Genomic DNA, 14,760 nt, shown 5'->3' on the forward strand with positions numbered 1-14,760 from the left:
TGAGAGCTCCACTTGAGGTGTCATTGTGCTGGTCCATGAGTAAACACTGAGTCTTAAAGGTGGAGTCAAATGTCAAGATCGTTGTCGTCGTCGTGGCTATCCCTCGAGGTCGAGGATGATGGTCTTCATTCTGTTGATCTGTTTATGGGTTCTCAAGTGGCTTATGAGTCCAATCTTGGCTTTGAAAGCTCGTCTGCATTCAGCACAGGTAGTTCCAGATGGCAGATCGGACTTTGGTTGCTGCCGCCTCGCTTTCCATTTTCTTCTAATTCTGCACATCCGTTGGCTTCGAAAGTTGCTGTTCCTTCTCGGATGATGGCTTGCCAGGGTTTCCTGTCCTTAGCATTGGTTTCCCAGCTGTTGATGTCGATGTTATATTTCTTCATGTTGGCTTTTAAGACGTCTTTGAATCTCTTCTGTTGTCCGCCTCTTTTACGTTTGCCTTCTTTAAGCTGGGAGTAAAAGATTTGTTTTGGCAGACATTCGTCTTTCATCTGAACAACATGACCACTCCACCTTAGTTGGTTCTTGATGACATAGGAGGGAAAGGCAGAAAAAGTTTCTTTGGTTGAATCGTGGGAGGTGTGCAGTAAAAGAGCAGGAGTGATGTTCCAAAGACTGGCAGTGGTACAAAAGTGTAACGTGTCCCAAGTCTGGACATCAAATGTGTTCAAATCTACTGCTTTCAGTTAAATAGCATGTTTTGTTCACCTCTTACAGAAAGGAGCCTTCGAAGCTCACACAGCTCATCGAGCGGCTACAAAAGAATGCAGATACGGTGGAGAAGAACATCTACCAAGTTGAGGAAAGCCTTCTGCAAGTAAGTCTTGAATTGGGCGGAAATAGCAGTTGCTTGAATAACCAGCTTGCTTGCTCCCTAAACACTCCTGTCTCAGTTTTCACAGGTAACACCCAGTTTGTCACCCTTGTATCGGTGGGTGTGCATCCATTTGCTTTCGTCATCTATCATTATCAGGTTATGGGCAAACTCAGATGAAGCTCTGCCCTATGTTGTGTTATTTCTAAACTGGGAGGTGCCCAAAGAGTAGTGCACGTAGTGATAAAAATCTTTCCATACTTTTCCACTGAATCACTTACTAGAATCAAATCATAACTCAAGAATGAGTCACCCAGTAACCTGCAGATGACAATAGAACTGATTAAAAGAAAACTCCAATGTAACTTGAATAGGGAATAGCTGAATGCAAATTTCAACCACTTCACGACATGATTCTTTAACAATCTGACTGGGTATCAGGTGCTTGGGAATGTGAGTAAAACTCTGGTGTTGGTAGTTGACACTAACTTGTTTATTCAGTTGAATAAATGTAGAAGTGGCTGGTTAACGGAGAATTTCCTCTACCTCTGCAAAAAGTAGAACCACCACGAATGTGGATCTCACGAAATAAGTGGTGGTGTAATGGCTTAGTGTTTGTGCTGAAGAACGTCTGACCCACTGAAACACTCAACAAATCCCAGGAATCTCTGTGGAAATGTTACCGATCAGGTGTGAATGGACCCTCACAATCAGGCAGTGCAAATGTGTTACAAGAGATCAGTTATGCTCCGCAGTGACCTCTTTCCATTTGAAATACCTCATCTAATCCTGCCCTTGCTTCCCATATCTGCTTAGTCGATGCCTCCCCCTTCTGCTCTTGACTGTTCTCTGCTTCAGCCACTCCACATAGCTGTGCTTCCACATTATCTGCATTTGATTTTTTTTAAAAAAGAAAATCCTCAAAAAAAATACTTGTGTTTTTCATATACTCCTCTATGGACTTGTCTACTTTAGAACGTAGAACAATATAGCACAGGAACAGGCCCTTTTGCCCACAATAATGTGTCAAATCAATTAAATTAGTAACCAAATAGCTAACTATTCTGCTTACATAATGTCCATATCCTTCCATTTTCCTCACATTCACGTGCCTTTCTAAAAGTCTCCAAGGTTTCTCTCTCCACCACCACATCAGGCAGTACGTTCCAGGCCCCCACTATTCCCTGCGGGAAAACACTTGGCCCTCACACCTCCTTTGAAACTACCTCCTCTCAGCTTAACTGCCTGACCTCTGGTATTAGACATTTCAACCCCTGGAGAAAGATATTGTCTGTCTACTCTATCTATGCCTCTCGTCAACCTCTATCGGATCTCCTCTCAGCCTCTGCTGCTCCAGAGAAAACACCTTATTAAAATCCACGTATTCAACATTCAGAGCTCTACCTTCAATCAACGACAGCACCACGTCGAAAGACTCAATCAAGATTGTAAGACGCGACTTGCTCCACCCAAAACCATGTTGGTCCTCCCTAATTAGGCCATGGTTTTCCAAATGCTCGTAAGTCCTGTCACTAAGAATTTTCTCCAGTAACTGATGTGAGACTCACTGGTCTATAGTTTGTACAGCTATCCCTGGTTCCCTTCTTGAACAATGGAACAACATTAGCTACTTAGTCCACTGGGACCTCGCTTGTGGCTGCAGAAAACACGAAGATATTGGTCAAGGCCCCAGCAATTTCTTCTGTTGCCTCTCTCTGTAACCTGGGTTATATCCTATCAGGCCCTGGGGAGTTATCCACCTTAAAGCTCTTTAAGAGACCCAACACTACCTCCTCATAGCCCTGAAATACCCTAGCATATCAATACACCTAGCCCTGATCTCCCTATCCTCCACATCCTTTTTCTTGGTAAATACTGATGTTATGCACTCATTAAGGACCTCACTCACATCCTCCACATCCAAGCAAATGTTCCTGCCCCCCCCCCCCCCCCATCCTCGAGTGGTCCTGCCTACTCCCCAGTTATCCTCTTGCTGTTGATGTATGTAGAGAAATACTTGAGATTCTCTTTAATCCTACTTGGCCCCACTTGACTTTCCTAATTCCCTCCTTAAATTCTTTTCTGGCATCTTAGTGATCTTCAGGGGCTCTGTTTGATTCCAGCGTTCTAAATTTTACGTTTTTCCTTATTCTTCCTGACCAGATTCATCACCTATGTTGACATTCGAGATTCTCTTACTTTGCCGTCCTAGTCCTTCCTTCTTATTGGAACATACCCGCCCTGTACTCTGTGCAGTTGGCCTTTCTGGGATGGTTTAGTAGAATCTTTCAGGCTGCAACCAGACACGGTTGCAATGCCCAAAAACAGTTGTTCCCAAAAAAAACTCTCCCTAGTTCCTGCCTAATGCTCTCATAATTTGCTCTGCTTCAATTTAATACTCTCCCACATCCTTATATATAGCTATCTAAAGGAGTTGTAGTCCCTGTTCCCTATTCGTTCACTCACTAAAAGGTCAGTCACCTAGCCAGGCTCAATAACCAACAGCAGGTCCAATACAGCGCCCCCCCCCCCCCCTCTGGTTGGACTATCGACATACTGATTTAAATAACCCACTTAGATGCATCTAACAAACTCTGCCACAACTAAATGTCTTGCAATGAGAAGGTCCCACTTGTTCAAATAATCTCATCATATTACTTTGGAATTTTAATTACCTCAGTTATGCAGTTATGTCTCCTCTAGGTCTTTACCTTCGTATGGAAAATAAAAACCGCCTGTTTGGCCTTCACCTGATTACTCAACCCTCTCAGATCCTCATAGATCCTTCTCTCTAATACTTCAGCATCCTTTTAAGTGATCAGAATCAGTTCTGCAAAAATAAACTCCGTGTGATTTAATCAACACACTGAGTATTAATTAGAACATTCTTGGAGTACGGTAAATGTAATGAAAAACTGTTTTCTTCAAATTAATAGCATTTTGACCACTAACGTCTGGGATGGTTTAGTAGAATCTTACAGGCTGCAACCAGACACCGTTGCAATGTCAGTTACTCCAGTTTGGCTCTGGGAAGAGGGAAACAGCTTTACCAAAATTAACCAGAGACTGAAGGTCAAATATAGAGAGTTCCTGTCTGTTCAATTCTAACAAGAACAAAACAAAAGCTAAATACAACTGACTGGTATGTAGTTGTTCTGGAAGAAGGCCATCATATTTGCCACCCTGTGGTCATGTGACTTGCCCTTCCTTGACACAGGCAGCAACGACAGCCACAAAGTTTTTCTTGCTGTATCTGTGCAGGATCAGGACACCCTATCACTGTTCCTATTTTATATGATCCTCGGCTGTAATTGGTCGAACCTGAGTTTTTAGGGGTCGATGTATATCATTTATAGCTTCACCGCTTTCTTCTCTGTCCATTACTGGTGTTTCTACAGCCTCTGGCAATGAAGCTTGAGATAAAATGCTCTTTCAGTATCTCCATCACCCCCCCCCTCAGTTCCCTCAGCAAATCCATCTCATAGATTCACAATTGGCCCTTTCTTCACCCTGATGAAACTCTCAATATTAATGTGCCTTTGTTTTGGACAACACTTCATTTCTTGTGCTTCAGTCCTCTGCCCAGTGGCCCTCCATCTACTAGATCTCCTCACTATCAGTCAAAGAACTTCTGGAGGAAAAGTCGAGGTTCATTACACACAATCACAGCATTGAACTGGAGAAGGAGCACTACTGCACTGGATTAAAAAAAAATGCTCAATTTTATTCAGTCTCTCTTCATTCTGTTAGCCAGGAATAAGAAGCTTCAAAAGGATCTCACAAAAATGAAGTTTTATTTAAAGGCTTCACTTTCAGAATTTCATTTCCTGGTAATGGGAAATTGTAGACCCAAACATACTAGTGATTTCCAAATCTGACCTCCTTCTCTCTTGGTGAAGAAATAATGAATGGGTTTCTCAAGGATATGAAAAGATAATTTGAATAAGTGTATTTCTTTTTTTTTTGATTTTTCTAGGATGTCAGACGCATAGAGGAAGGGAAAAATGTGTTATTCCAAGAGGACACTGGCAGATTGATGGATGATTCGGATAAAATACTAGAAAACCTTCGAGAAGATTCACAGACTGCCCTCACTGAGAAGCATCCCCAATCCGATATGATTATAGAGGAGTAAGTGTTTATCCCCAAAGATAATGAAGACATCTAGAAGATTGGGGGGGGGGGGCACTGACACTTTGCTGCAGTATTTTGCAGTGAAGATTAAAGTGAGGAGCAGTCACAGTTTCTAGATTTTATTTGCTGTGTTCATTTCTTTCCTCATTATAATTATACAGAATATACAGCTGATACCATCTTCCATACAACTCTGGATTTCTAACATTTAACTGTCATTCATTCTTTGAGGCACTCCTCTGTTTTCATGGATGGTTGTGAAGAAAAAGCATTTCAGGATGTATATTGTATACATTTCTCTGACATTAAATCTTTGAACCATATAACCTCAACACCATAACCTGCTCCCGTTGGCCTTAGAGGAATTCCATGTTGCATCTGTTGTCTGGATACAGAAGAATTGCATTTTATTTTGTTTGGAAGGAGGCCAATTCTTGGTGGGCCATAGACTTTAAAGAAACTAACCAACTGCAAATTAGCAAATGATGGATTTGTTGGAAGGCTGCAGATCCTTTGTGGTAATTCACCTCTTTGGTCAAGGTAGCTTATAATATCCAATAGAAATAAAGTTGAGGATTAAGTAATTGATACCAGAATCGTTTTCTTTTGGTATTTGCACAGTTTATCGGTTGGTTGGTTGTTAGTCTTTGTTTGTGTGTCATTTTTCATTGATTCTATTGCATTTCTTTTTTTCTATTGTGAATACCTGCAAGAAAATGAATCTCAGTAGTATATAGTGGCATGTATGTACCTTGTTAATTCATTTCCTTTGAACTTTGAAGTACAAAACTTTTGGTAAATGACTGAATTTTCTTTTCAGTATCAAGCAGTTGCAAGAAAGAGTCAAGAAGCTGAGACTGGAACACAAGAAGGTTTACAATCTTAGCCGGCCAGATGGAATTCCTACAATCGATTGGTCCAAACTGATCAATGAGAAGCAGGTAATAAAAGCACTATATTTCAAATAAAAAGAAAGACTCTTATTTATGTTTCATAACATCCCAACATACATGCACAATGCTGGACGATGCTGCCTGAACTGCTGAGTTCTTGTAGCATGTAGAGAGAGACTGCAGAAATTTACAAGGATGTTGCCTGGATTGGAGAGTGCGCCTTATGAGAATAGGTTGAGTGAACTTGGCCTTTTCTTCTTGGAACGATGAAGGATTAGAAGTATAATAAGGGCCATTGATCGTGTGGGTAGCTAGAGGGTTTTTATCCAGAGCTGAAATGGCTAACACGAGGGGGGCATAGTTTTAAGGTGCTTGGAAATAGGTACTAGGAGGATTATGGGGGTAAGTTTTTCACTCAGAGAGTGGTGGGTGCATGGAATGCACTGCTGGCAGCAGTGGTGGAAGCGGACACAGTGGGGTCTTTTAAGAGCCTCAGCTCAGTACACGGAACTTAGTAAAATAGAGGGCTATGCACTAGGGAAATTCTAGGCACTTTCTAGAGTAGATTACATGGTCGGCACAACATTGTGGGCTGAAGGGGCTGTAATGTGCGTAGATTTGTATGTTTCTGTGTCCATTTTTCATGTGTTACTCTAGATTTCAGGCATCTGCGGAATCTCTGTTGTCTTCATGATGTCCCGATCTATCTTAACTGGTCATGAAGTACTTTTGAAGTGCAGTCACTGATGTGAGAAGTGTCGCACTCAATTTGTCTAGATCAAGGTTCCCTCAAAGCAGCAATGATTGATAATCATGTATCTTTTCAGAACTGGTGATTCAGGGATAAATATTGTACAGGGCACCAAATGCATATGCTCTGTTCTTTTTGCCATATGGGATATGTTGCATCCAGATGAGAGAGCAGACTATATCTTGTGTAACACCTCAGAAAAAGGTAATATTTCTGACAGAGCATTACTACTTCAGGACTATGACAGTCTTCTAGCATTGATTCTTTTATGCTCTGTTCCATGCCCTTGGGCTTGAAGCTTTTGACCCAGGTGACCTGTTTAACCATGGATGTTGAAAATTTCTACATTCCATGTTGGGGCAGTTTTTTGGGTTAGGACATACGGTATAATATTAACTGCAGCAACTAATTTCAGCCACCAATCTTTAGACCTGGACGTGGACTGTAGATTAAATTTTTAAATCTTTAAGGTGGCTTTTAACCTTTTAACCTTTTAAGGTGGCTCTGGACAATAGGTTCCTTCAGCTGTTCATTGAGAAACCAGACAATGGGGATTAACATTCATTTGGTTGTCTGGAGTGCGAGTGCTAAGAAGGAGGTGTGAAAGTGGTATGTAGTTCAAAGGAAGCATTGCAGATTGTAAATATAGAATTGTCCTTTGATCTTTAGCATACAAATATCATGTAATGTTGAGTCGAGCAAGCCTCTTGCTCCGAAAGGGTCTCGCTCTGACACCTGCTCTGTCTCAGTTTGTCAAATAAAAGACCACTTCACACAGCTGTGTCTCTTTTGTCCACACTGCGACATTCCGAAAGCAGGAAGTAGCACTGTGAATCAGATCGTGACCGTCGGGCAGAAGGGAGGTCGTGGACTTGCTGAAGAACTTTAATCTCACATTCCACGTTGTGGGCTCGTGTACGCTTAGTATCTAGAAATAAGAACGTAGGAACTTGAGAGAATCATGGTAGGAACTGATACCCCTTACATCCACTTTATCAGTCGGTTAGGTTATGTTTGATCCTCTATCGTCGTAGAGAGAAACCATTCAGAGCACACAGTATGTACTGACCAGCAAGCACTCATTTTACACCAGCCATCCCCAACCCAGCTTTTCCTTCCCACATTCCTTTCAGCTCTTCCCAGTTTTACCTACACGCTAGGGACAACTAATCCATTAATCCATGTGTTTTTCAGACGTAGGTGGAAACCAGAAGAAATTCACAGAGTCACAGGGAGGTCATGCAAGTTTCACACAAGAGGTTAAAATTTCTCCCAAAGATCCTTCAGCACATTGTTCTTTGCAGTGCAATATTTATTGTTATAATGTTGGCTGAAAAGTGCCCTGTGATGTCAGGAAAGAGAGTGGAAGGTGCTATACAAATGCAAGCCTTTCTTTGTTCCTCTGGATTTTATAATGAGTGATGAGGGAAGGTTTTTGCCATTCATTTTGGATAGGGTTGATCAGAGACTTTGCTCAGCCTCATTGGCAGGGGTTCTGAGTATTTGAATTGCTCTTTGCTGGGGAATCGGTGTTGCCTGCCACCGGAGACGTTCAGCTACCAGTCCGCATGGGTAAAATCCATTGAGCCATACAGACTGCAAAGCTGGAGGTAGAAAAACAGGAATTATAACTTACGTTTAAATCATTGTACATGATGCAGAGTAAAGGTTGGGGCATGTATATTGGATGAAGGGAAAATATTAAATAGGTAAATGAACATGCTTCCTTACTACAACATAGAGGAAGCCATTCACCCATTAAATCTTTGGCAACTCCAGCAGAATAATCTTATGCCCCCTCTCCTTGGTTGTCTAGAGCCCTGCAGCACATTTTCTCCCACACGTCCATCAAATCCCCTTTGATTCTTTTCTCACTTAGACCAGTTCATCTTCCAACACAGATGTGGGAGGAGGGCAAACATGTGGACACAGGGTGAGGGCGTAATCACTACATAGACAGCACCAGAGGTCAGGACTAAACCCAGGCCGCTGGAGCTGTAGTGCACAGCTAACTTTTGTAATACCCAACGGCAACTTCCCCCTGAAGGGATGAGACACCATTCTTCTAAACATTTCCAGAGCCAGAGGAGTCTTTCTCCCAGCAGCGGGTTTTGAACATGCTGAAAAATATTGGTTAGGTTTGGTTCCACTAACTATGTTTTCCCATTGGTCTTCAGCGCCAGTCAATAGGGAACTGTCTGAATCACATCCCCACAGTGTGCAGATTAAAACGGGGTGAATGGCAATGGCATTGACTGCAGATGAGTAAGGTATCATTGTAGACAGTTGTTGGATCAGTACAGCCGACCATGCTCAGGCAGATGGCAAAAGTTGCTGTCAACTTCGCCTTGTATTATTGGGGAATTCTGATTACCTCACTTAGCTGGTACCTCAATATCAGGGCCAATATCTCAAAGCAAAGTTGTTCTGCCTGTGAAGATTAAGGTCTCCAATGAATGTAAAATTCCCTCCTGTGAATTTTCCCTGCATCTGTTTCCTCCTTCAGGTAGAGCTGAACAACCAGGGCTTTGGAAATGAATTGCCTTTTGTCGATCAACAGTTGGAACACCACCAGCTCTTCACTAAAGAGGTTGAAACGATTGGGGATCACATCCAAAAGAATGAGAATCAGGTAAAGCAAGCAATCAGCAGGTGTGACGCTTCTTTACAGCTGAGAGGGGGAAACTTGAGGGTCAGGGAATGTTAACATGGAGTTGTACATCAAAGGAGTAGACCCTTCCGTGAATGATTTTGTGCTGGACGAATTAGTAATGAACTAGTAATGAAATGCCTAACAAAAAAAACCTTCTGTTGCGCTAATCCTGTCCATTGAATGTTGTACAATCTGAATAATTATTCAGAGAGCAGCCTTGTTTGTGCTATTTTAAATCTTTGCATCCAATTGTCATCCTTCAAGGCTGTAGCATGGATATCGAGAAGCAATTGTTTCAAGGCTGTTGATAGGTCCCCATTCATGGGAAGTCATCACAGAATCCAGCTGCTGAGTAACCATCAACCCTATGAACCTCACTGTCATAATTTATCCTGTAAACTGAGTAATCAATCACAGTGGAATGGTTTCCTATTAAAAGTTTTATGTTGTGAGGATTGTAAAGGGCCTATCTTTAAATGAAATCCTCTCTTATAAAAAAATATTGTACTATCAAAACACTCTCTTCCGTCCTTTCAACAGGATTACGTCAGTGGCATCCAGATGAATTACAACAAACTTCTGGTGAGTATGAAGCCATGTTGTTCCAAACGGTATCAACTCAAAATCTTTCATATACTTAGATTGGCTTGACAGTATTAATTAATATTTGAACTCCGATATTAACAACGTCAGGAGAGAGTTGACTCTGCTAATCCATTGTTAGAACTATAAGAGAGCATCTTGTTACAAAATGGAACTGTCAGCCTGTAAAATAGTGTAAAGTTATCAGCTGTAGGTCAATGTCTGTTTGGTTTGGACCATGCAGAAAGGAACACAGCAGCGGCAGAAGGACCTGTCAAGCCTCCGCGACTACATGCAGAACTGCACCAATGAGCTGTACTGGATGGACACCCAGGAGGAGGACCGAATGCGTTACGACTGGAGTGACCAGAACCTGGACTACAAAAACCGCCATCGTCAGTACGAGGTAACATCGACTGCAAAACCTTTACTCGTGATCTGGGGGGCACTTGGCATGGCAGTGTTCGATATGGTGATATTGTGATTCAGAGGCTCTTTGGAAGTTAAGAAAGAGGCATGAAACTTGGTGGTTCTGGCGGTTAATTAGATTTTACAAGAAAAAAGGAAGAAAAAGAACAAAGAAGGCTTGGCCATCATAGACTAAAATCTAGCTCAGATAAGAGAGATGATAAGAGATTCCAATGATAAGGAATAACCTATGAAATAATCAGATTCAGTGGTGTGATAAAGGCTGCAGAGAAACTTCCAGAAAAATACAGAATCAGCTATACTATTACTGAAATTTCACTGAACATTTACACACATACAAGTAATTATATTAAAATTATAAGCAAGAACAGGAAAATTAAACAGCAAAAAATAACAATTCTATACTCTAGTCTGCCAATGGAAGCATTGAAAGTGCAGTGGATTCTGGTTAATTGGGACACACCAGGACCAGTACATCTGGCCCAATTAAGTGACTGCCCCAATCAGCCAAAATTTCATGGAAATAGTTTAAAAAGGTATAAAAAAAAGACAAACTGAGTAACAACTTATGTATTTAAATAAAATGCAGAACAAATTAGAACACTGTCAGTACTACTACAGTACTATAAACCAGCTGTATTCTTTTGATTGACTATAAGTCAGCAAAATCAGTGCAGACTCCTAGTGTAGATAATGGACTGCCTTCATACAATGCATAGCAACCTCTAAATCTTCATTTTCATTGTAACAGTCAAAATCTTCATAGTTTCTAACTTGTTGATCTAGTGAAATTGTTTCATTTTCTCTAAGCCTGACTGCTTAAAACCACAGTGAGCGAACCAGTTCTGAACAGTCTTGCCTCTTATTTCTAGCCAGGTATCAGTGACAGAATCACTGCTTTTTGAATGCAAACACAAGCAACTGACGTTGTTTAGAAACTCTTTGCTCTAAGCATGGTCTGGTGTCTAATGGCCACACAAGTGCACACAGTTGATGCTAGACAGAAACTGCTCAGCAACAGTCTCCTGCCCCGATTAATCAGAGTGTCCCAAATAAACGAGGGGGATCCCAGCAGTTTCTTCAATTAGTTTTTGTTCTTCAGAAGTTCTCCTGAATGAGCAGCTGTCCTGATTAACTAATGGCTCAGTCAGGAAGTGGTCAATGTGTAGAATTCTTTATCACACAGGCTGTGGAAAATAAATTCCTTAATATATTTAAGAAGGAGATTTCTAGCTATAAAAGGCATCAAGGGGTAGGAAGACTGAAATGGATTATCAAGACAAAGGATCAGCCATGAATTGCAGAGCAGGTTCAAGGGTTGAATTGTACTACGTCAATATACTGATATGATGAAATGATAACGTTTACCCAGCAGCAAGCTAATACCCACCTATCTTCCCTCACGCTCACCTACTCCTTTCCCTCCCATCCTCCACCCACCTACCTTCATATATCACAGGGGTTCCCAACCTTTTCATATGCTATGTACCCTGCTATTAACTGAGGGGTCCATGGACATCAGGTTAAGATGCCCCCAATCTATCACCTTTTAGCTTGTACTCTTTTCCCACCTCACACCTCATTATTCTGGGTTCTTCCTCATTCTTTTTCAGTCCTGATAAAGGGTATCAGCTCAAAACGTCAACTCTTTATTCCTTTTCATAGATGCTGCCTGACCTGCTGATTTCCTCCAGCATTTTGGGTGGGTTTCCAGCATCTGCTGATTCTCTTGTGTTTGTAACCATAAATTTCCCTCTGCCGGCGTGGTGCAGGTCTTCTGCTGTACCTCTTGGGTCTAGAAAGGGGTGGGTGGAAGAGGGGAGACTGGCAGCAAACCTGAGACTTTGCTTGCCTTTTGCAGAGTTTTGTGAACCGACACTTGGAAGCTAAAGAAGCAGCCGTTTCCAAACTCCACGATGAAGGCAACAATCTGCTGCAGATGAACCACCCAGGAAGGAATGCTGTTGAGGTAACTAGAACAATAAAGCCCAAACTTATATCAGCATGACTGCGATGCAACCTGTCAGAATGCACTCCACCATAAACCGTAGATGTACAGTAAGTATCTTCAAGGAAGGAGACAAATGGGATGATGGTAAGGGGTCTTCCTGCAGTCTGTCACACGGAATGTAAATACAATACTCCTGTTCAAATGCCTCCTCCCACTTGTCTATGTTCTTATGGCGTGAGCCCCAAACCATAGTTAGCTCACTCATTGAGCGTTTATGCCCTGCATCCATCAAGGGGTGCCTCGGTAGGGTAGAGGTTCGGGCAGTGCTATTACAGCTTGCGGCGTGGAGTTTGGCGTTCAGTTCCGATGTCATCCCTAAGAAAGTTTGTACGTTTGTATCCCGTGTGTGCGAGGGTTTCCTCCCACGGTCCAAGACATGCTGATTAGTTGGTTAATTGGTCATTTAAGTTATCCTGTGATTAGTTAAAAAGTTAAAGTTTGTCCCGAGCCTTATAGGCTCATCAGGCCGTTGCTTATGCCGGTTTCCATGGCGTGAAGCGACTGAGAGTACGAGACTCCCCCCCCCACCCCGGATAGGACGCCAGTCTATCGTGAGGTTAACCCCCAGCATTTTACCAGTACCCATTTTCAGCTGGGTGGACTGGAGCAATGTGTGGTTAAGTGCCTTGCTCAGGGACACAACACGCTGCCTCAGCTGGGGCTCAAACTCACGACCTTCAGATCGCTAGTCCATAACCACTTGGCCATGCGTCACACTATCCTGTGATTGGGCCAGGGTTAAGTTGGTGGTGGGATGCTGAGTGGCGTGGCTCACTGGGCTGGAAGGGGCCGTCTTGCGCTGTATCTCTAAATAAATAAAAATCATTTACGAACCAACACTGGTTCATAAAGTGTAACACTTTGTTATACAACACTGCTCTCCAGCAATAAAAATCCACAGTGAGACCACAGAAACTAAGACCACAAGACACAGGAGCAGAATTGGGCCATCGGGCCTATCAAATCTGCTCCAGCATTTGATCATGGCTGATTTAATATCCCTCTTAACCCCATCCCCATATGTTCTCCCCATAAAGTTTGACACCCTTAATAATGAAGAACCTATTAACCTGTGCTTTATATATACCTAATGATTTGGCTGCCACAAATGACTGTGGCAGCAAATTCCACAGATTCACCACCCTCCAGCTAAAGGAATTCCTCCTCATCTCTGTTCTGAAGGGACATCCTTATACTCTGAGGCTGTGCCCTCTGGCTCTAGTCTCTCCCACTATTAGAAACACCTTTTCCATGTCTATTCTATCTAGGTCTTTACTGAAAGGTTTCAATGAAACCCCTCCTCATTCTTCAAAACTCCAGTGAATACAGGCCCAGCGCTGCTCACATGTTAACACTTCAATTCCCGGGATCAGTTTTGGGAACCTTCTGTAGACCATCTCCAATGCCAACACATCCCTTCTTAGATAAAGGGCCAAAAACTGCTCACAAAGTGGCCCTATAAAGCCTCATATTTTCCATATCTTGGGAATCACACAGGCAGATAGTAACAATGAGTGAGCCACAGCTGTCTAAAGAAGTATTTACCACACTTAATAAATGGAATCATGGTCAACCAAGCAGCTGTTGATCTCTGGCCTTTTTTTTGTGCCTCTGAGATTTGGCCTGGCTCTAGTAGGCACTTCAAAGCATTGGAAGAACACAAGCAGAACTATTTCCACACTGTCCTCAGATCCACTGTCTGTTCCTAGGCCAACACCCCCAGCACAGAGGCCAAAGTAACACTCAACAGACCATGTCATCCACAAGTTTCAAGCTCCAGGGTGTCAACATCTCTGAAGATCTATTCTGGGCCTCACGTATTGATGCAATTACAAAGAAGGCACTCCAGGAGCTTGAGGAGATTTGATATGTCACCAAAGACTTGCAAATTTCTACCAATGTACTGTGGAGAGCATTCCAGCTGGTTGCATCACCATCTGGTGTGGAGGGGCCTCTGCTCAGATTTGGAAAAAGGTGCAGAGGGATTATAACTTATAGTATTTTTTATGCAAAGCGACAAATTTCACGACATACTGAAGGTCAGTGATAATAAACCTGATCCTGATTCTGACGACACCAGATTCCCAAAACATCCCCCCTCGCCGAGCTCTGTCACAGCAGCAGATCACCAGGAGAGAGGATAGGCTTAATGAGTGTTCTTCGGGTTTGTTTTGGAAGAACACGAGTTCCTCGCCAACATGAGGGAATCGCTGCCCACCACAAAAGGGTGGAGCAGGAACATTCCAGGAATCACTGAACTTCTAGTCTTTTCATTGGGAGCGTTCAGAAGCCCAGCAGAAGGAACCCAGTGCTATGCACCAGCCCACCACCTAAAGCTCAGAGTCTGCAGGTCCCACATCAACCTCATCAGCCCCTTCAGGTCCCCCAGAACAGAGAAAAATTGAACCGTTCTCCATCCTAAGGGACCACCTGAGAATTAGAAGAACATTTACCTAAAATACCAGTTCAAGTGACATGAATTACTTGTGC

General features: G+C 42.6%; 1 protein-coding gene across 1 annotated transcript in view; it reads left to right on the forward strand.

Annotated features, from left to right (window-relative positions):
• ppl (periplakin) overlaps window positions 1-14,760 on the forward strand; it is an 81,999-nt gene that overhangs the window by 26,493 nt on the left and 40,746 nt on the right. Inside the window, exons 2-8 of the mRNA XM_073060365.1 lie at window positions 721-820; window positions 4,794-4,948; window positions 5,772-5,892; window positions 9,102-9,227; window positions 9,789-9,830; window positions 10,075-10,236; window positions 12,121-12,228. Coding sequence (XP_072916466.1) covers window positions 721-820; window positions 4,794-4,948; window positions 5,772-5,892; window positions 9,102-9,227; window positions 9,789-9,830; window positions 10,075-10,236; window positions 12,121-12,228 — 814 coding nt within the window. The remainder of the gene's footprint in view (window positions 1-720; window positions 821-4,793; window positions 4,949-5,771; window positions 5,893-9,101; window positions 9,228-9,788; window positions 9,831-10,074; window positions 10,237-12,120; window positions 12,229-14,760) is intronic.

This window comes from Hemitrygon akajei, chromosome 11, assembly GCF_048418815.1.
Source record: "Hemitrygon akajei chromosome 11, sHemAka1.3, whole genome shotgun sequence".
NCBI lineage: Eukaryota > Metazoa > Chordata > Chondrichthyes > Myliobatiformes > Dasyatidae > Hemitrygon > Hemitrygon akajei.